Source organism: Mirounga angustirostris, unplaced genomic scaffold (genome assembly GCF_029215605.1).
Source record: "Mirounga angustirostris isolate CCGP_5_RB_7025 unplaced genomic scaffold, mMirAng1.0.hap1 SCAF_5, whole genome shotgun sequence".
NCBI lineage: Eukaryota > Metazoa > Chordata > Mammalia > Carnivora > Phocidae > Mirounga > Mirounga angustirostris.
Window position 1 is genome coordinate 50,263,901 of NW_026991713.1, and position 14,539 is coordinate 50,278,439.

The window sequence follows — 14,539 nt, forward strand, 5'->3', positions numbered from 1 at the left end:
ACTGGCTTCCTCCCCTCCTAACAATACTACCTCCCCTTAGCATACGCGCATTCGCTACCATATGGAGATATTTTAGTCAACTAAAATTGTCGCTGACTCAGCTAATTTCCCTGAACAGAAGGAAATCTGGTAGCCTTTAAGAGCTCAGTCTAACTGTGAGGTTTGGGCACTGTGGGTCATTTACTACCTGTGCATGGGCTCATTTATTGTCAGGGGTTAGCGGCACTGTCTTACCTTTAGTCATAGGGCATGAATTAAATTAAATGAAAGCCAGGAGTACCCAGCGAATCACACACTCTTTCTGAGTGCTGTCTTAGGGAGAGAGAGTTGTCTTAAGAGGAACACAGACTCTACTTTGGAAAGCTTGGATTCAAATCCCTGCTCTGCCGGTTTAGCTTTATGACTTTGGGCAGGTCCCTGAAAAACCTTAATTTGGTTTCATGTGTGACATGGAGAGAATGCCTCCTGGGAGGATCGAAGTGCCCACCATAACTGCAGTGCTCAATCAATGCTCTCCACTCCTAACAAGATGGAGCTCTTCAAGGGAAGTTTTCCTTCAAGTCAGTCCACTCTCAAAGAAGGTTCAGTCAATGCAAATATTCCATTACACCCATCTGTCACCTTTAGAATGAAGCTTTTAAGAAACCCTTTGGCTAGTACACAGTGAGTTATAGGAGTAAAAAATTCCCTAATACAGAAGCAGTGTCTGATTTAATCTTTGGGATCAACTGTGAGATTGCACAGTTTACCCAGTAGTAAATTACACAAACATGGAAGATAGAAATCCTTTTTAATGGGCACAGGGATGGTAGGTGGCATTAAGAGGAGGAGGTTATTGACCTTCAAGGCTAGACAGTGCCACACCAAGCTTTCTCGGTACAGTTGTTATGTTTCAGGGGCCATGATGGGATCCGGGCGTATCTAAAATCTGCTAAAGAGAAGGTTGTTTTCTAAAAAGGGTTTCACTGCATTTCAAAGTCAGAGAAAGCAAATCTCTCCAAGGGAGAGAAAGCCCTGCAAATAAGAGGACTTTAAAATGAGCATCTCATTGACAAAAAGCCTATTCAAAAATAAAATTCGCACCATTAACTAAAGGGCAAAATATCACAATTATCACTTGGACTTGTTAAAAGCAAACTGGCTCCTTGGTCTTCAGGCCAGTGTTACATGTAAACTGAAACCCTCTTCGGAGTCTACATCTAGAAGAAACACATTAACCGTGCTGTGTGGCGTCGATCGGGGAGGTTTTCATTGTTCTTTAAAACCCACATTATTTAATCATTCTGATCAAACTTCACAGAGGCTGCAAAACAAGTTAGGATTTTAGTTTGTAAACCAGAAAAGATCCAGGGTTTTTATATAGAGGAAAACACTGGCTTTGAACTTTTTTCCTGTGTTTAATGCTCTTCAGAATATTATTTTTCAATAGAAGATAAACAAAACATTTCAGGGGCTTGTTTTGTTTTTAATACATCAGCACACACAATACTGTGGGAGTATATATTTGGTTTCCCTTCACCAGAGTGGAATTTGGTTCTATACTATAAACCCATGTATCATTGAGACAGTAACTTGTTCTAAGTATTTACAGCTTATGGGCGTGGACGGGTGGGTGTGGGGAAAGAGGCTGGGAATCCTGCATTTGTAAAGACGGAGATTTCAGACTACGGCCCCAAGATTTTGCAAATACTTGCAATTACCACATCATATCTTGTTAGAAGTGTTATTTATTCCTTGCTTATTTTCATATTTTGCCTTTTTTAAAAAAAGTTTAGATTCGGAACAGTATGTTTAATTGTATAATATGCTTAGAAGCAAGTTCATGAGGGTTGGGAAGAATGTTAAGTGGGAAATGTAATTTTTCCTCTTTCTAAGAAGTCTGGTACTCCAGGCTCTTACATGTACTCCACACTAAAAAAAAAAAAAAAAAAAATTAATTGAAAAAGGAAATTCATCTAACAAATATAACTCTTAAGCTTGGAAACAGTGCTTACATTAGTGCCTGGTACATAAGATGTGCTCACACACTTACTGAATGAAGAAGGAAGGAAAGAGAGAAACACTGGTGTTTATATTCCGTGTGTCTTATTTCCTTCTTGCCGTCAGAATTCTGCAGCATTTTGTCTAGACCCTTTATTGAACAAATAAGAAAACTGGATGTGTTCTGATCTCTAAAGACATAGCCCTGTGGGTTTTGGGGGTCAGAAGTCTGCGGGGGAGGGTATTAGCTGCAGTAGGCACCCATTTCGAATCCCTTTAAAAGTTTGTAGAGAACTACTCTCCAAAGGGTTTCTTGAAACTTAACTTCTAACCTGCCTTTCAGGTTACTGGACATAACATAACCAACGCTGTAGCAAATATTTTACAAAATAACCTACAGCACATAGCAGTGGAAAGATCATAAGCATTAGAGTGAGATTTGAATTCAAGCCCAGGTGCCACCATTTTCTAAAGCTGAACATTAGACATGTCACAGTTTACATCTTGGAATCAGTTTTCCCATTTGTGAGATGAAGACCATACTATCTACATCAGAGGATTAAGGAGCTAATACATGTGTAAGATGCCTCACAAAATCTCCAGCATGTGGTAGGTACTCAAATGTAATTTCTTCTCTCCCTCCATATTTTAAAATGCTACCCTTAAAAAGAATACCTCCCAATTCTGAGTGATTTTTCTGAGCATTATCTTGCATTATCTTACTTAAATAGGACAGCTATTACTTGCTCAGTTTCACAAAATGTGAGATTAAGCCAACTGCCCACGTTCGTAAGTAGCGAAACTGAGACCCAATGTGATTTCAAGGCAATAAAGGGTCTGTTCTTCTGGGAGATATTTCATATAAAATGAAAGAGCCATGGGCAGATTTAAAAAAAAGAAAAAAAAACTTCTAGGGTGAAAATCAAATGAGTCATTAAAAGTAAAACATTTCCAAGTTTCCTATAAAGACATAGAGAATTGCTGAGATTGGAAACTAAGAGAATTATCCAATTCTGACTTCTTGGTCAAATTTAGATAGCTATTAATTTTTGTTACTTTAAATGCTCTCATCACATTTTATATGCACTGTGATAATGCATGAAAGCCCAAACTCCCTCACCCCAAATCAATCAGTGCCTCTGCACACACACCAAAAAACAAAAGCTAGAAAAATATTTGGGCATAATACCTTGTTTTGTTTTCATGTATCTTTATCTTTACAGATACATTTTCTTTTTTTAAAGATTTTATTTATTTGAGAGAGAATGAGATAGAGAGAGAGAGCATGAGAGGGAGGAGGGTCAGAGGGAGAAGCAAGCTCCTTGCTGAGCAGGGAGCCCGATGTGGGACTCGATCCCGGGACTCCAGGATCATGACCTGAGCCGAAGGCAGTCGCTTAACCAACTGAGCCACCCAGGCGCCCCTTTACAGATACATTTTTAAGACGGAGACCTGCAGACCGAAGAGCATATGGAGCGAACTATCCAACGTCTAGAAAGTCACATTTTATTCCTTTCAGTTGTTCTTTTAAACATATAAACAGTGCAGATCAATGTGCACTGGCATTAAAATCAACTGGAATCATCCAACAGGCTAAGCACTGAGTAGTTCTCATTTTACTTTTTTGATAATCCAGTTCTGTGGGGCTCCAACTTTTAAGTGCAACCATCTTCAGTCTTCAAAGGATGTTGCGAGTTTGCCATCCCTCCGTATTTTACAATAGGAAATAGAAGTGAATTCTATCGCCCACTGTCGTTCATGCTCATTTTACCCAAGGAAGCCCTTATTGTCAACTCTCCTGTCATTATTTACACACGCCTGTCTTCACCTACACAAACACTAACTTAAAGCCAAGGCCAAAATGACAGGAAGAGCTACTTTCAAAGTTTAAGATTCTCCTCCTTTAAACCATCGTTCTACCTTTTTTGTAATCAGAAGAATCAATAGTTATGATACAAGAGTTGACAGCGGTTACCTTCTTTTTTTTTTTTTTTTAAAGATTTTATTTATTTATTTGACAGAGAGAGAGGCAGCAAGAGAGGGAACACAAGCAGGGGGAGTGGGAGAGGGAGAAGCAGGCTCCCCGCTGAGCAGAGAGCCCGATGCGGGGCTCGATCCCAGGACCCTGGGATCATGACCTGAGCCGAAGGCAGACGCTTAACGACTGAGCCACCCAGGCGCCCCGACAGCGGTTACCTTCTGAGCAAAGTGCCCCCTACATCACCCTGGAGAAAAGACAATGACTGTACCATTCCTCTCTCAGTCAATCCGAAGATGCCATGCAAAACTGTTCAGTGTCTTAAAACAACAGAGAACAAAGCAATACCCTAAAATAGAATTACTTTTCAACCTTTTTCTCCTGAGTAGAACAAAAATTCATAACTGGAGGTTTTAGAATCTAGGATAGTGAAACTCACTATTCTACCCTTGTGCCAAGCTAACTGGTTCCAAGGTGAGCGCTGAAAACCACAGAGGGTGAGCTGACAAGACACGACAGGTTGGAATGTCTTAACGGACATGAAATGCTCTTCAGCCTCCATCTAGTCTCAAGAAAGAACTGAAACACAATTGAATACCAGTCTAGGATGCTCTATCTCCTTAGCAGAATGATTGGTTGAGACTTTGAGATAAAAATGAGCCACGTTGTGGGTCAGTCAAAGCAATGAGGAGCTCTGGATGGTAAGTTCAGAAGAATGATAGCTTCCAGAAAATTAAAACTATGGGTCCCTTGAAGTAAAGTTACTTTGTGAAAGAATCCAAACGTGTTTGAATTGCCCATATTTGGATCATAATCTGTGATGACTCAAAGGCATCGCCAGATAGAATTTACTGATGCATTAAGGCTTGGTCCTCCCTGGCAAAATGAAGTGGACATAAAAGAAAAAAGAGTCAATTGCTTAGGTAAATCAGCATAAAATATCAAGATAATGGAGACAACACTTAGGCTTTACTTAATTCCACCCATCTGGGTACAAGTGTATAACTCAGATAGGGCCCTGAATCCCAGTGGAAATTACCATTCAAACACACAGGAATCAAACAAAATCATTCTAGTCACATAGAAACCATAGCTGGAACTGTATGACAACTTCCAATGCCCATCCTTCCATGACTTACCTAATAATGATGCCTTTGGTTACTCTCTTCATTTGGGCCTATTATATTCTGAAAAAAATCTTGTCCTCACTCAGCATCTATGCTCTAACATTTATTTCTCTGAAATGATGAATAAAACCTACAACCTCTCATCACAAAATACCTGTGCTTGGTGTTAGTAATCATTTATGAAAAGTCAACCACATTTCTAAGAACACAATCAGAAAAAAGCACAAATCTGCCTTTATAGGGTCCAATCAATACCAGACCTTTTTTTGTACAAGCAAATGGAAGATACAGATCAAATGTTTACCTGAACACCTTACTTGAAGTGTACATACTTTACCTAGATGATATTTTCATTCTGCACCTTGCTCTCTAGCTCTGGCCATTCCACCTAGAGTCAAAAGGAAGTTCAAGCAAATCTATGACACTATGAAGTAGGGCTGTCTCACACCTGAGATCTTTTTATATGCCATTTCCTTCTATTAAAATTTAATTCAGTCTCAGAAAAAAGTTTTTGTCCTGAAAGTACCTGAATGAGAATTGGCTTGAGGCTTACAGATGAACTTGACTTTGACCTTAAACACTGGAGAATGAGTGACAACCCCTCCAGTATTCTCTCATGATTACAAAGCCACAGCAGAAACCCTAAACACACAGATTATATCTTTCTCTTCTCTAAACAGGCAAAATGCAAAAATACAAAGTATTTCCATCCAGCACAAACATGAGAAGAAAACAAAACAAAAAAGAAATTGAGAGACAACTGGTCACAGGTATATCTCAAATTAAAACATAAATTACAAGGTCAAGACACACACACACACACACACACCAATAAATTATTTATTCAGGAAAACATTAACTTCTGATTTCTTTTATTAAGATAGCAATATGAAGCGGGTTCAGGGAGAAATTTTGAGCACTCAGATTGGACTCCTCAGGAATGACTAGAATTGCTACATAATGGTCATCCATGGGAATCTGTCATGATGGAGCATAAGCAGATTGAAGAATTATTACCTTCTCTTCCAAAAGTTCCAAGCAGAACAAATTGTGCTTTTATAAATGTTTGTTTTATATATTACACAAATCAATTTTATATTGAATATGGCCTGAAATTAAAGTGCTAGCTAATTGAGTAGTTGTCCACTTGGTCTTGCAACATTCAGCGTGCATTGTCAAGTTTCACATTGCTAATTTTCCAACAAGCAGTTTTGTTTTCAAATGCCCCAAGGCCAATGACTGAGTCCAAACACAAACTTTGTAAGTAAAGAAACTCCAAGCAGCAAGAAATTTTAAACACACAACATCATCAGGATTCCAGTGTATGTTGCATCTCTTCTAATTTTAGAGTTCTGTTCTCCTATATACTTACCAGTTGTGTTTTGTATTTTTCATTGGGATGAATCTCAGTTTGCACAAGAATACCCAATTTATTAATCATAGGAGACTTCTCAATCTACACTGGTCAGTCTGGAAGGGTATGTTTATCTTACATGTTATGAACAATATAACTTTTTCTGAAAAAGATTGCTTCTCAAAGTCCTAACATGTTTTGTCAGAGCACAATATATGTTTGACAAACAAATTTATGTTTGATAATCATGTTTACATAGTATAGTAACAAACTCAATAAATACTGATTTGAAAGTGAAAATACCTTAAGTTTACACATGCCATGAACAATTCATCAATGTCATTCATTATTTTGCAAAGTATTATCTTCTCCAAATGAAGCGTAATTTATAAAACTGAAGAAATATAACAGTCGTGTTATGGGCAAATGTATTTACTCATTTTTACTAGAAGGGACTTTTATGCCAGAATTTTGTGAAATAATTTTGTCTGGATGAATGAAAGATATCAGGGAAAGATTTCTGTGGGAAAAAGAAAATCAATTTCTGTTTTAGAAGTTGTAATAATGTATACATATACATGAAGAATTATCAGAAAGATGAGTAGCCTAGCAGGATCGTTTGTAAATGCCTATTACTAAAACAACTAAAAATAAATCAAACCTTACTTGGGAGGAGACCAACTTTTTTGTTATTTTGCTTTAGGTAGTAAATTAGACACAAGTCTCAGCTTTCCTTGTGTCAATAAAGATTTTGTTAGTCAGTGGTAAACTTTTCAAAATGAAGAGAAGCATCTCTTTACTCATTCAAAAAAATGTGCTACAGTGAAATGTGAAAGATGAGATTCATTTTCTTATTTTTGCTTAAAATTTTAAATCAATTATTTATGATGAGATATACAGATTTCTTCCTGGGAGATGTAATGATGCATTTTTCAGAGCAATTACATCAGAGTTTCAATGTTTGTTAGCTACCTACCAAGATATTCCTTTGCCATTTCATTAGAGTAAAATTAAGTTAGGTAAATCCCACACTTATGCAACATTGAAAAACTCCTTTGTTAAATTAGCTCCTTTCAGCTAATTTCATAAACCAGGTAAAAATGTAACAAATAGGAAATATTCATATTAGAAATATCAGATTATATACTGTCAGTTCTAAATGACAAGGTAATTTAGAGCTACTTCAAAGCTTATTGATGAAATGTGGGTCACAATTAAATCTTCACTCTGTGAAGCAGTTATATTTAAATACATTAGAAATCTGCTCCTTCACTTCAGCTCTGTTTAAGATTATTAAAGTAAAACAGACAAGAACTCATAGTTACTCCCTAAACAACTTTTATATGTATCCCTGGTTGCTATGGCAGTTTATAATACTGAAAACGATCACATCTAACATGGTTAGTGCCCACAGTCACAGAGAAAACCACACAAAACATTAGCCCCCAAAGATGATCTTATAGTCCTTTTTAAAAATTGCTGTACATGATGTACTCAAATCTACTAAAAGGTATACCATAATTTACTTCTGGATTTTGAGCCTTTGTTTTCAACTAATATACAGCCCTACAAATAAAATACAGAAACTTTTTTTGATTTCTTTATAAAGTTTTAAAAAAGTGAGTTTTATATTCATCTTCGCTTCTCTGTACGTGCATTGACCCTGAGATACTTCCTCTTTGCTAGCTCAAATACAACCAACATTACGTTACTTTAAACTGCAATTTAAAATTTATAAATAAAAACACTGGAACTTATACCAGACTGGGTTCTATCCTGCCCCAAAATACACAATAAATGAATCAAATACTTGTTTAAAAAAACTTCTCATTGTCCCATTTAGAGCATTGCTATATCACCTGATGGAAAAGCATTTTGAGAGATTATGATGTATTATATTGCAAGTTTATTGTAAGCAAACAGCATACTTTACCATCACATTTAAATCTGTAAAATTCATGAAAATTTTTTTTCCAGTATCCCATCACTGGATTTACTTCTAATTATCATTTGGCAAAGTACTTAACCTTATGGAAGGATTTGGTTTTGCAGTAATCATGTAAATAAGCACAAAGTAAATCAATCTTTATTATTTTTGAAGGAAATTGCAAACAACACCATCAAGCAAATCCTATAGTTCAGATTTATTTTTAACTCTTTCACAACCGGTGCAGATCTTAATTGCGCCTTTCTCCACTCCCCCTCCTCACCCTCCCAGCCCCGGTTTTGAGTTTCATATTATTTGGTGATTGTTTATTTAAGAACAACACTGGAAGCATCTTCATAAACTTTTTATGCTAAGCAATTATGCTTAGAAATCTTAACTTTGCTTGGAAATGGTAAAGGTAGGAAATGAGTCTTGGGTTACCCAGTTGGGACAAATCCTTAGGTTTGGATCTAGAATGGGAAAATTACAGGGAAGTTCCTGTGGTCATGGAGAAAGTTGGGGGGACTTAACTTGAGAAATCTCACCTTTTGAGCTGCTTTGGAGGGACTCTTGTTTTTGCTGCCTTTGGGTCTTCCCCTGGGTCTCTTAGGAGAGGGCTCACCGGTTGGCTCCTAAGTGTGGGGGGGAAAAAATGTTGTTGTGGAAGAATGTCTGAAAGAAATTGACCCTGACTCTATAGTTATATTTTTTGCATGTGCTGCTCAAAAGAACTGTTGGAACACATTCAGTAGGAGCATAAATGGAATGATGATGGTACTGAGTTTACAGAAAGAGGAAATAACTATACTTTTAATCCCAGGGTTCAAGAAGGAAACTCTATTTTGCATATGAAAACTAGATTCTGTTTCAACTCTAAAAAGGTAACAAAGGCTGACAAGGTTGCATGGTTTAGGAAGAAAGCTACACAGTTTTAAGGTGTAAAATATGAAATGGTTATGCATTTGGCAACTTATAAATCCTTTACAGGAATGCTACTACCCATTGTACTAGCATTTCAAACAACAGAAATATGAAGCTAACATCATAAATATTTCAACAATCTTCCCTATTGAAAAGATGGTTTTTAATCATCTCTGCGTATCTGCATTGTAGGTCAATTATGACTCAATCAACACATTGAGTGAAGTATTGGAGCAATTATCCAAGATCTTCAACTCAAAATAACTCCATTCCCCCTAAAATTTCCAAATAATTATGGTAAATCTGTTGTGGGAGGTTTTGCTTGAATTATCTAGGTAATTGCTTCAGTTCTCCACTTCCTTTTGGAGTTGTAGGCATGGTCTGTAGCCTAAATTTAAATGTCTTTTGATAAAAATTAACATTTTCTCCAAAACTTGCTTTTGAGAAAACTCTTACGGTGGGGGGAGACTGGAGAAAACTAAAAGAGGGAAAAAATGGGGGAGAATGGAAGTGTCTGGGAAGGAGAAATTGAAACTATCAATAGGTTTAGCAAAGCTTTGCCAAGTAGTAAATACTCAAGTGGTTAAGAGAATGCGATGATTAATATTCCAGATCCTAAAATATTTATCCAGTGAATCATCAATTTACATTTCATTCAGATTCGGTGATTAAACGGGACTAACTAACTTAAAACGCATGAACGTCTTCAATGAAAATTCGCATCCTATTTGGAGACTCTGGGGAAGGTTCCCTGCAAGCTTCTGTGGGACCGCTAGCGCCAGTGGGCACATCCGGAGCAAACACACCGGAGACACATTCTTCTTTCTTTGTGAACTGCCTTAACTCAAAGGTAAAACCTCCAATCACCTCCAGATCCCATTGCAATTTCTTTTGGATTCTTTTTTTGGAGGTGGGGGACAATTCGAGTTAGAGAGAGCTGGGTGGCGGGTGGGAAACAAGGGGTGGGGGGGAGGGCAGAGACTTCCCGGGAGGTGTAAAACAGGATCCTAACGCGGTTTTAAGTGTCGCTTGGGCAGAGCGGGAAAACTCAGGGGCCTCTAGATTGGCTTGTTTCCTTTGATGATTTCAAAAAGGTATATAACCCTTTCAGTTTTTCTAAAACGCTCTGGCAAGCAAACATTGTTCGATTTCCCCCCACCCTGCTCTCGGGCAGCTTTGGGACTCCGGGATTATTTTCTAGTCGGCCTATTTGCCGTGAAGGAAGCGCTTTAAGGCCAAGGAACGCAGGAGAAGTTTTAAAGCCCGCGGAAGCGGAGTTTAAATGTTCTCAATAGACACGTCCCGCTCCAGCCTTGCCCGCCGAGGCTTGGAAATTGCAGCGAACAAAACCCCCCGCCCTGGGCGCTGCGCGCAGCTCTGCAAGCGCCTGCTGCACGCTTAATTGGTTGCATCCGCAGACAAAACCCTCCACTCCGCGGGGTCCCGGGCGCCCCTCGATCGTCCGCTCCCCAACCCCCAACCACTCGCCCCGGAGTAGTACTTTTAATGTCAGCTCGGAGGCGCGGGATCCAGGAGCAAAAGGGGGACCGGGCGCCTGGCGAGGAAGTGACCCAGCTACCGTGCACACTCTCGGACACTGCTTTCCGCCGCGCCCATGGCCAAACGAGTTAATCCCGTCCCGTGAGGACCCAGGCTCCCCTGAAGCCCCTTTCCTGGGACACCTCTGCGGCAGCCAGCAGAGCGGCCGCCGCGCCGCATTTAAAGAGCCCTAAGAGGACCGGGCGGGCCCACGAGCTCTTTGTCGGGAGGGAGCGAGTCTCGAGCCACCGAGAACTTGGGGAAGGCGCCAAGGGGGCGGCCGCGGCGCGCCAGTCCCGGGCCCGCGAGCAGTCCCGGTTGGCGGGAGAAACAGCCTCCGGCCCCCAGGACTTCAGCCCCTCCAACCCTGAGCCGCCGCAGCACCCCTGCGCCCCCGCAACGCCCCCCCTTCACCTCCTTCCCCCCGCGCAACTGTAAAGCGGCTCGGAAAGTGCCCGGCGAGCCCTGGGTTGTCTGACCCCGGCCGCTTCGTCACGAGGAGCCATCGCGCCACTCGGGGCCGTGCACAATAGCGAAAGCCCGAGGACGCGCTGCGCCCGACCCCACCTCCCGCCGCCTGCCGCGGTGCCCCATCTCCCCGCCCCGAGGAGCGCGGGCGCCCCGGGGCTTAGCCGCGCACTCGCGCCGAGGACTCCGCAGCCCGCCCCCACGGCCGGCCGGCAGCGCGCCGCCGCCGCCGCCGCCGGACTCCCGCGCTCGGGTCGCCGCGCGTCGCGGGGCCCTGGCGGAGGGAGGGGAGGTGGGCTGCCGCCCCCACCCCGCCCGCGTACTGACTTGCTGCTGCTTCCTGGGGCGGCCGCGTCCTCTCTTCTGAGGCGCCGGGGCGGCAGGTTGTCCCTGGGCTGAAGTGGACGGCTGCCCGGCGCCTTCCCCGCGTGCGCTCATCCTGCCTCCCGCCGCCGCCGCCGCCGCCGCCGCTTCGCCTCCGCCGCCCCAAATGTGCCCAGCACCTTTCGGGAGACCGGGCGGTAGGGCTGGTGAATGAGGCAGGGTGGGCGAGAGCTGGCGTGCTGCTCGGGCTGCTGCTGCTCAGGCTGCCGCCGCTGCCACCATCAACACCGGACGTCCAGCGGCTGCCAAAAAGAGAGAAGAGGGGAGGAGGAGAAGGAGGCGCTGCTGGTGGCGGCGGCAGCGGTGGGTGGGTGCCGGAGGTGGAGGTGGCGGTGGAGGTGGAGGTAGCGAGAGGAGGGGGAAAGCGAAGGAAAGGGAAAAGAGGGTTTGAAGTCGGGAGGCTCCCCTCTCGGTTTGGGATCGGGAGTTGCGGTCACCGGTAGCACTTCGGAAGCGGCTTGGAAATGGAAGAGACTTGGAGTGGATTGTGTCCCTTGAAATGTTAGGCGGGGAAAGAATTCCTCCTCCTCTTCCCCCCCGCTCCGCGCTCGCAGAGCAAGAAAGAGAAAGAGAGAGAGAAAACAAATAGCGCCTTGGGCAGTCGGAAAGCAAAAGGAGGATGGGGAGATGCGGCCGGGATCGGGTCGGGCACTGAGCGCAGGCAAAGGACGGAGCAGTGGGTGGCACCGCGCCTCCTCGGGTGGCGGGGGCAGGCGGCAGCGGCACCGGAGAGTCGGAGGGGGACGGGCTGCTCGCCCCTGCGTCCTGCACCAAGCGCGCGCTGCCCGGGCTGGAAGTTTTCTGAGTTCCTGCCCCGGGATTCAAGTGGGAAGAGAGAGAGAGAGACAGAGAGAGTGAGTGTGTGTGTGTGTGTGTGTGTGTGTGTGCGCGCGCGCGCGCTTGGGGAGGGGGCGGCGGGATTGGGGGGGGAGTGCCCACCTCTAATCGTGGGCGGATAAAGGGGAGGGGGCTGCGCAGGAGGAATAGTACGAGGAGGAGGGAGGCCAGGCGGACCGCCGAGCCAAGGCGCCTGGCCGCGGGCCAGAGGCAGCGTTCGAAATACAACTGCCTCGGCGGCGGCGGCGCCCGGGTGCCACCCGAAGCCCCGCTCACGTGCTCCCGCCCGGCGGCGGGGTTAAAGGGACAGGCCGGGGATCCCGGGACCGCTCGCCGCCGGCCTCGTCCCGCCTGCCGCCCGAGGTCGCCCCTGGGCGGTTGTCCTAGTAAGGCACGGGAATGTGACCGCCCCAGAGCCGCGTTTAGGGGCTTGGCCTTTACCTGCACCTCCACGACGCGGAGCCAGCACTCGGCAGGAAGCGTGTAGCTGCACGCGCGGCAGCGTTCTAGTTCCCTGTGAGTGGGAAGGAACTGAGGAGGAGTAGGAAGGAACTGAGGAGGCGTAGGAACGGGCCCCCGGCAGCCTTGCTCTGCCTGGGAATACCCTCATCACAGATTGCACGACCCGAAACGCGCGCACACACAGACATGCACTCAGATCCACATATGCACACTCGCAGAGGCGCATACATCCATAAGCACGCACATAAGCACACACGCATGCATGCACATTCGCAGACACATGCACACGTGCAAACAATGTGCACACATGCACACGGAGCGCGCCAGCCTCTTCATTGAGCTTTTTTTCTCCGGGAAAGACCAGAGGCGAAGCAAGACTTCGGGCAAGACTTCATCCCCACCTCCGGGCTGCCGCTACGCACCCGTGTTCCAACGCAGGGCAGAAGGGTTGCCCCTGACGGGAACCCCATAGCTTCCCTAACACCAAAATTGCGCCAACTGTCCAGCTTTCCCTGTAATTTACCCTGATTTAACCTTTTCCCTAGGAACTCCCTTTCTGCCAAGTCCTAATTTTATTGCTTGGGCTGTTTTCTGAGTTACGTGAACACTGTAATGACCACAGTCCGTTTAAAAAGGTGGAGTACATTTAAAAATGTACCTCTTTTCATCCTTGAATAACCAAAAAACTCCGAAAAAATTAGGTTCAGATTTTCACACATCACGCCCCAAATTATTTTGGACCAACTCCAAAATAAAAACTTTCACCCGAGGAACAAAAATTTTCTTCCCCCAAATACAGACCACCGTGGAATAAAGACGCTTGCTTTACAGCCCAAGCAGGGAGTTAGGCACAGCCAGGTTCCGCTGTGCCTGTGGAGGAGGCGCGTGTAAATGTCTGCTTCGGCGCGGCGGCGCTGATTGGTCCGCGTTGCCATTTTAAATCCATTTCCAGCTGCCCTTTGCAGAGCTGGGACACTTCGCTGCACGTTGAGTGCCCTGCAGAAACCCGGGGTTTCTCCTGGGTCTGGGAACGCTTAGCTGTGATGGAGAGGGAGAGCCTCCTTCCCTCCGGATGGAGCCCAGCAGTTGACTGGGGAGGGAGGGGTCTAACAGGAACCAAAGGTTTTCTGCCGGGGCTTGGCTGAAAGATGGTATCTTCATCAAAGGGATTGAAATTTCACGTAGTAACGACTGCAGTGACATTTCCTAACTGCCAAGTTTGCACATTTTTTAATGTGCTCACATTCGCACTGTGGTGTGCTCATTTTACTTACACATACAAAACCGGCTTCTAGGTTTGTTTTTGTTTGCTTGCTTTTGCAAGGACCAGAGAGAAAATTCTGAGGATGAATGTAGGAGAAATCACCGAGGATTTCAGCCAGCTAGATTTATACTGGGTACATTGTATCCTCGGATATTTCTTTCATATGCACAGAGGCTGGCAAGAAGGGGATTCCAGAATTTGATTTTTGCATTAATCCTTGACTCTAAGAAAAGCACAAAAAAATTAGGGTGGGAGAATGTCCGGCCACTTGTTTTCAGCCCACCGTCACTTTGCTCTC

The 14,539-nt window shown here is 44.2% G+C and overlaps 1 protein-coding gene and 1 pseudogene across 4 annotated transcripts in view; one reads left to right on the top strand and one right to left on the bottom strand.

Annotated features, from left to right (window-relative positions):
* Positions 1–13,102, bottom strand: part of HMGA2 (high mobility group AT-hook 2) — a 141,474-nt gene extending 128,372 nt beyond the window's left edge. Inside the window, exons 1-3 of one of the 4 annotated variants that reach the window (XM_064590943.1) lie at positions 12,957–13,102; positions 11,622–11,920; positions 8,912–8,998 (exon numbers count right to left, since the gene is read on the bottom strand). In XM_064590943.1, coding sequence (XP_064447013.1) covers positions 8,912–8,998; positions 11,622–11,732 — 198 coding nt within the window. In that variant the 5' untranslated portion in view covers positions 11,733–11,920; positions 12,957–13,102. Of the gene's footprint in view, positions 1–8,911; positions 8,999–11,621; positions 12,574–12,956 lie in introns of those variants that run through there. The other 3 variants (XM_064590944.1, XM_064590942.1, XM_064590945.1) reach the window with 3 other exon arrangements.
* Positions 9,953–14,539, top strand: part of LOC123837551 (metaxin-1-like) — a 33,203-nt pseudogene continuing 28,616 nt past the window's right edge.